General features: G+C 42.1%; 1 protein-coding gene across 1 annotated transcript; it reads left to right on the forward strand.

Annotated features, from left to right (window-relative positions):
• Positions 1 to 1,224: 1,224 nt before the first annotated feature.
• Positions 1,225 to 2,679, forward strand: LOC133894829 (5-pentadecatrienyl resorcinol O-methyltransferase-like). Its single transcript, XM_062335000.1, has 2 exons — positions 1,225 to 2,152; positions 2,249 to 2,679. Exons 1-2 carry the CDS (start codon positions 1,337 to 1,339, stop codon positions 2,546 to 2,548), a joined length of 1,116 nt encoding a protein of 371 aa, XP_062190984.1. The 5' UTR covers positions 1,225 to 1,336; the 3' UTR covers positions 2,549 to 2,679.
• Positions 2,680 to 7,191: the final 4,512 nt, after the last annotated feature.

Raw genomic sequence — 7,191 nt, forward strand, 5'->3', positions numbered from 1 at the left:
TTTAAAAAACCTACAACTATTTTGACACATGTTGCAAAAAACTATAATTTTCTCACCATAGGCCTACCTATCATCCTCTGTCAACAGATGGATGCACGGTTAATCCTCCTATTGCATGCCATAGATGATGACAACCTCTAGTTCTGCTCATCATTTTCTGGCTTCTTCCATCAATCTTCGCTCATCACCCTAGGATTTACCTGTCGTATTCTATATTAAGTCAGGCGGTGCCTTGATATCTAGCATGTTTAGGATGGAATACATCGCTTTGGAGATGTCGCTATGGAATGCATTTTTTGGAGATGTCGCTTCCCCAATTAATCAATTCAACTCATATGCCATGAATCTTTGGTGAATGTAGAATCCTTGATGTTGTACGGGATATAGCGGGTGGTGTGTAAGATGGGTGAAAACTATTTTCGTGGGGACATGTAGAGTAGTCCTTCGGTGAGGATGATCTTGGGGGCTTGAGATAGCGCGTGGTACTCATTGCCAATGTTGAAAATGCCTGCCTCAGCCGTATAAGTCCTGAATTATTGTGTTGTCATGCTAAGCCAACCCAATGCAACCATGCGTCCTGTATGGGTAGGACTAGACTTTTCTTTCTCTCGACTGAGCTGGAGATTCTACTAGGAGGGTAGTGAGCAATGAGGATGCAAAGTGACTATCTGGCTCTCTATTTGGGTGTGCAGGATCGGCAAAAGCCTAAAGGGATTTGACATTGGGTATGAGGCCTCTGGTACTTGACGTATCTCGAAGTAGTTGTCTGGCAAAGAAAATTGATTGAAGTATCTCGGTATGATTCGCTCCTCCGCTTGCAATGGTTGGAGGCTGAGTATGTTGTATGAGTACAATGTACAACCTATGCAGAGTGTAAACCTATTCGAATATCAATATCTATGGTCATGGATATGCAAAACTATAACCTCACTTGGTTAGACTCAGGGTGCGTGTATCTTTAATGAGTGAGTGGAACGTGAGATGATCCGCTCAGATCGTAATCGACTTTTTGAGGCAAAGATGTACACCGATTTTTTATGTTTAAAATTAGACAACAAAGGGAAATAATGTGTTCGAAAGAAATAAAACGTTGATGCTCTAAGAATCCGTAAACATCAGGAGGCATACAAACCTCGCGCGCGAGGTACTACATGTATTTCCCGATGGCGGTCATAATTATATTGGTGATCAATACGGAGCCAATCAGAAGTCACTAGCCATGATCCTTTGATTGCGGCCGCAGCGCACGCAGTAGTATTTATACACATGCATCCTCGTTCCACTCCACCCACCACATACTTCCACACATTAGGAGCTCCCTATTAGCTAGAGTACCATGGCGACCTTCTCAAGCTCGGAGCTTCTGCAAGCACACACGGAGCTTTGGAACATCGGCATCAGCTACCTCAAGCCCATAGCGCTACGATGTGCCATCAACCTCGGGATCCCTAACGCCATCCATAATTGTGGCGGCAGCGCCTCTCTGGCCGACCTTCTCGCCGTCGTCCCGGTACCCGAGCACAGAAAACCGTACCTGCGTCGCCTCATGAGGTTTCTCGCGGCCACTGGTATTGTTACTCTTGACGTTCCCTCCGCAGATGGGTGCACCACTGAGGAAGCGTCAGCGACAGGCGTGTACCACCTCACACCGATGTCTCGCCTCCTCGTGGACGATGTCGACGTTCACGGGTGCATCAACGACCTCTCTTCGTTTGTGCTTCTATGTACCACGAAGTACCATATTATGGCGTCCATGCACTTGTCCGCCGAGTGGTTCAAGGGAGAGGACAGGGCGGGGTCGGAGATGCCGTTCAAGACGGCTCACGGCATGACTATGTGGGACGCTTTGTGCCATGATCCACAATTCAATGAGGTCTTCAACACTGCGATGGCATCCGATAGCCAACTTGTGTTGAACTTTGTTGTTACCACCCGAGGCGATGTGTTCGATGGCATAAGCTCGTTGGTCGACGTCGGTGGAGGGACCGGCAGCGCGGCAAGGGTCATTGCTGAGGCTTTCCCTCATGTCAAGTGCTCGGTGTTGGACCTCCCGAACGTGATCAGTAGCATCCAGCCGGTTGATGGCGTGGTTGAGTATATTGCAGGTGATATGATGGATTCCATCCCACCAACTGATGCCGTTCTGCTTAAGGTATATACTTATGGTCATTCGTCATTAAAAGTTTAAAACCAAGGCAATAAATATATTTCTTTTGTAACTAGAGCGTCTAATAATAAGTGATTGCAGTATGTGTTGCATGACTGGAATGACGACGAATGCGTGAAGATCCTAACTCAATGCAAGAAGGCTATTTGTTCTCGAAACCCAGCCAGCGGAAAGGTAATAATCATAGACACAATCATTGGATCTCCTTCCAAGGCCATATTCGAAACCCAGGTCTCGGTGGATTTGATTATGATGGTGCTAACGTCGGGCAAGGAGCGTGAAGAGCACGAGTGGCACAAGATATTCATGGATGCAGGGTTTGGCCACTACAAGGCAAAGCCTGTTATGGGGTTTCTATCCATCATTGAGTTGTATCTGTAGCTGGAAAATAACAACACATACTCGTATTAGCTGGAACATGTGTTCTTCAACTTCCAGTACAGTCTATGTTGCAAAGTAATTTGTGTGTACTTCCATTCTATGTTGCAAAGTAATATCATTGTGTTGTTCCATGTCCACATGATAATACCGGTACTTAAGCTAAAGTCTCTTGTTCTACTTTGATGGTCTCTGCGATATGATATTGTCTAGTGCGCTGTGCGGTGCCTCTATATAGTGGACTGCCTATGCCAAATTATCAAAATTTTAAAAAAGAGAAGTAAATTTTATAATACCCCAGGATTTATAGTCCTTGTATAAAAAACCATAGGTTTCTTGGCTTGTGCCACATACCTCATGTTTTGTGGTACTAGCGTTTCATAAACCCCATCCTTCACAAACTAACTAACATCTGCCATGTGGGTCCCATTGGTAGCCATAACTGGTTGCTCCTTCCACTAGGGATACTGACCTGGACCTCCATTGACATGCTGGATCAATCATTCACTGGATTGGTTTGAATCAGGTTTACACAGGCTTCGCAGTTCGCTCCGGACCAGAGAAACAGCCGGGGGAGGCCCACGGCGGACGCCGCCCTCGTCCCTCCGCTTGTACACGCCATAGCTCCTCTCGCGACTAGAGCTGGGACTTGGACCGTGCCGTGCCGCGCGGGCAGACACGGTCTTAATCATATCGTGTTTCGCGTCACGTCGTGTCATATTTATTAGGTATGATTAGCCCACCCTGTCCTGTCATGTTAGCACGAGTTAATTTTATGAAGGTCTAAGCATGGCTCTCGACATGTTGTACCGTCGTTATGCTGTGCTGATTCAGACACAGTCCTGCTCTATATCATCTGACAATATATATTATCTCTTACCATCTCACACTTGTGCCTCTCATACTCACACATCTCTCTTATGCTCTATATCACCTGACAATGTTTACATATTTATCTCTTATCATTACACACTTATGTTTCTCATGCTTACATATTTATCTTTTATCATCTTTCACTAAACAAACAGAGTCTTAATATCTCACAGTTTGTATCAGAGAGATTAGAAGATAAATACATAAAAAAGATCATATAGATTGTGTCGTGCCCTTTTTATACCGTGTCGACGGACATGCCATGCCGGCACGCCCACCGTATCAAAATCCTAAGCATAGCACTGTCCTCGTGTCGTGTCATACCGACTGAGCCCAAAATATTTTATATCATACCGTGCTTTGAACCATACCAAAACGTTATGCCGTGGGCAACACAAGAATAACGCGGCCCAAAGTCCCAGCTCTACTGGCGACCCTGTCCGCGTGCCTGTGAGTGCAATCGCTCCTTGCCACAACCCATTGTTGCAGGAGCATCAAAGGCCGCCGATTTGGTTTGAAATTGTTGGCGGCGAACGGCGGACAAGTGCCGACGTCTATATGTGGATAGGTCGTGAAGTGAGTTTGCATATTTGTTGGATGCGAATGCGATAGGTTTGGGTGCAGGTTTTTTTGTTGCTATGTCATTTGTTTTGATCGGTGATGTTGCGAATTCTGTTGGACGAGGACGATATGGACGAACTACATATCAATTAGAGCTCAATAGCAATCTATTTTAATTGGTTTGATAGAAAACATGAGCTAATATTTAATTAAAATTCTCTAAAAAACCTTATAAACTCTAGTAATTTTTAATATCTCAAATAAATTTCTAAAAAATTGAAAAAATCCACTATATTCTTCTTATATGATGTACTAATTTATAAAAATATTTTTAACCTAGGTTATTTGGTAAAAAAATAAGTTCCTTTATAATACTCTATTTATATACATTTTTATTATTTCATATGATATTCTCTTTTTAATTCAATTTAAATTCAAACAAATTTAAACTTACACAAAATCAAGCGGTAAGTCCAACCTTCCAACTCAGCTCATCCAATTCATCAAAACAAACAGAAAACTAGCCCATCCTATCTATTCTAATCTCATTAACCAAACAGAAAACTGACTCATCTAGTCCATACTAACCAAATAGAAAATCGAATCATTCCATCTTAAAAAATAGGAATGATCATATCTCATCTAACATCGTCCTCCAACCAAACACACCCTAAATCATTGTGAGCTATTCGATCTCAAATGGACCGATAAAATTTAATGCTATAATGACCTATGGACAATAAAGTGATACAATATTTTTTAGTGAACAGTGAATATAAACAGCTTAGCTCCTCGCATAACGCACCGTGCGCCTCTAACTTCACCCAATCAGACTATCTGGATCCCAGCCCCGACCTAACCAGACATTATTGAGATAACTTCTTATTTATTATCACAAGATAAGATAATTTCCTCTATACTACATCATAAAATAAACTTTCTTATTTATCACTACTTTTAATTTTTATTGACTAAAAACATTTTTTATTGACTTATAAAAAAACATATTTATCTTTAGAGAAGGACGGCGGGCTCGGCAGTGGCGGCCGGCGAGTCGTAGTACCTATGATCTTCACAAATAAAAAAAATTTCTCTATATTATTAGCGTCGCTTCGTACTGTTGTTTGTCGTGCGCAGGCAATGGTGACCATCATGATGGGCTGTGACTGGACAGGTCGTACACGTATGTCGTAATGCCGCCGTGGCGAATGGCGCGGCGCGCGGTTTCTTGGCGACGAAGCGGTGGTTGGTCTACTAAATACGGCGACATTTTTGGTCGCTTTCTTTGGCTCCTCTCGCAGATTCGGAGAGGTTTTGTCGTGGAAGAGTGGACGTCGCGTTGGTTTGCAATGGAAGAAACGCAGGAGGCACGCACATCGTCCCAGAACGCTCGCTCGTCCGCTAACCACCCAATGGTCCGAGATACTTTTGAAATTTAAGAGCACAAGTCTCATTGTAATTTGTGTGCGTGCGAGAGAGAGTCTTGACTTTAGGCTGCACTGTAAAAGCATAAAGTTGTAAAAATTTCTCCTTACAGGTATGCGCTATAATAAATTTTCTTCATATGTGTTAACTTTGAAGAATAATTAACTACATGATGAAAAGGCTATTTATGTATTGTAAATGTGCTGCACTATTTTTTTAAAACCCTAATACAATACGTAGAGCTTAGATATTGATGAAGTCACCGTATACGTCTCGTCGTTGACGGTTACGTCATTTAGCACTAAAAGAAAAATTCTACCTTAGAAAAACATATAAAAAGTCAGTCTTAAGTTTGATTCCTGCCTGGATCAACCCTGGAGGGGGGCAAGCGGGGTGTCCATCTCGAGCCCCCAAAATCTAGTGGCCCCCTCCCATATCGTGCAAGTGCATGAGTTTTGACCTTTGGTTATACTTAATCACACATAATTTTAATACGTAGACGACAGTAATACAAACTTAACAAAATTTGTTTAATATTATTTTAGTTTTAGATATTTTTCTGTGCATTTTAGATTATTTCAACCGATTTATCAATATAACTATTATACCTTTCGCTATTTTTCTAAAATTTCCTAAAAATTATATTAGACATGTAAATATACGAATACGTATATATACATATATATATCAATATATATACATATATATATCAATATATATACATATGTACATACGTAGGACCCACATAAACAATACCTACAGTACCCTGGACATAGAATCACTCTAATTCTTAGAGATTTAATATATAGTATTGATTAATTACTATAGCAGCTCCAATATTTAATTTCTTAACCTGCTGATCATCTTAACCGGTCGAACGCAATCCCCACACCGGTGATACCTACCCACACGTAGATTCACGGGGACGTGGCAAACTGGCAACCACGGCAATGACCGTGGGGCCGACGCCGAGTGGTCGCAAGTGGCCGCGTGATGGCTGAGGGGACTACACGAGTGACGGCAAGAGGGTGTGCGATGGCTGGGGGAAGCAAGATATCGATAACGAGGGGCTGACAGCGAGAGGGGCTGTGAGGGGGCGGAGTGCACACGTGTTGAGCCGTGACCAAAGGCTCTATGGTAGTCGGGTGCGCTCGACTGACAGCAAAGACTCAATCTAAGCAGAACAAACTTAAGAGGAAAAATATCCAGCGTGTGAGTGGATGTCCATGTTAGAGTTGGTTTGGGATAGTTTAGCTTTAAAATTTTCTGGAGTCCATATCTCTAACTTTATCTCAAGCGGAAGCTAGAACTATGAAAAAATTAATGATCTTTGATTGAGATATCTTATTCTTATTTTAAACCGAAAATATATATTTAAATCACTTTATTTTATCTTATAAACTCTAATTTTTTATAAATTTTAGAACTGAAGTTTTGTGGAACAAAATCTATACACAAGAAGCCTGTTTCTTCTCGAAACCCAGCCGATGGAAAAGTAATAATCTTAGACACAGTAGTCGGATCTCCTTCCAAGGCCATGTTCGAAGCCCAGGCCTCGGTGGATATGTTGACACTGGTGATGACGTCAGGTAAGGAGCGTGACGAGCACGAGTGGTGCAAGATATTCATGGATGCACGATTTGGGCACTACAAGGCAAGGCCTGTTATGGGGTTTCTATCCATCATTGAGCTGTATATATATGTCACTATATGAAAAAAAAAATGAAGGATAATAGATGGTAATCGTTTTTAGTGACGGTCCGTATTCGTTATTTTGAACTCGTAAC

Source organism: Phragmites australis, chromosome 16 (genome assembly GCF_958298935.1).
Source record: "Phragmites australis chromosome 16, lpPhrAust1.1, whole genome shotgun sequence".
NCBI classification, from domain to species: Eukaryota; Viridiplantae; Streptophyta; class Magnoliopsida; order Poales; family Poaceae; genus Phragmites; species Phragmites australis.

Bases quoted from the DNA above. Each gene is read 5' to 3' on its own strand.
- LOC133894829 (XM_062335000.1), top strand. From the start codon at position 1,337: ATGGCGACCTTCTCAAGCTCGGAGCTTCTGCAAGCACACACGGAGCTT. The intron at 2,153-2,248 runs GTATATACTTAT...AAGTGATTGCAG, and splicing joins CTGATGCCGTTCTGCTTAAG to TATGTGTTGCATGACTGGAA.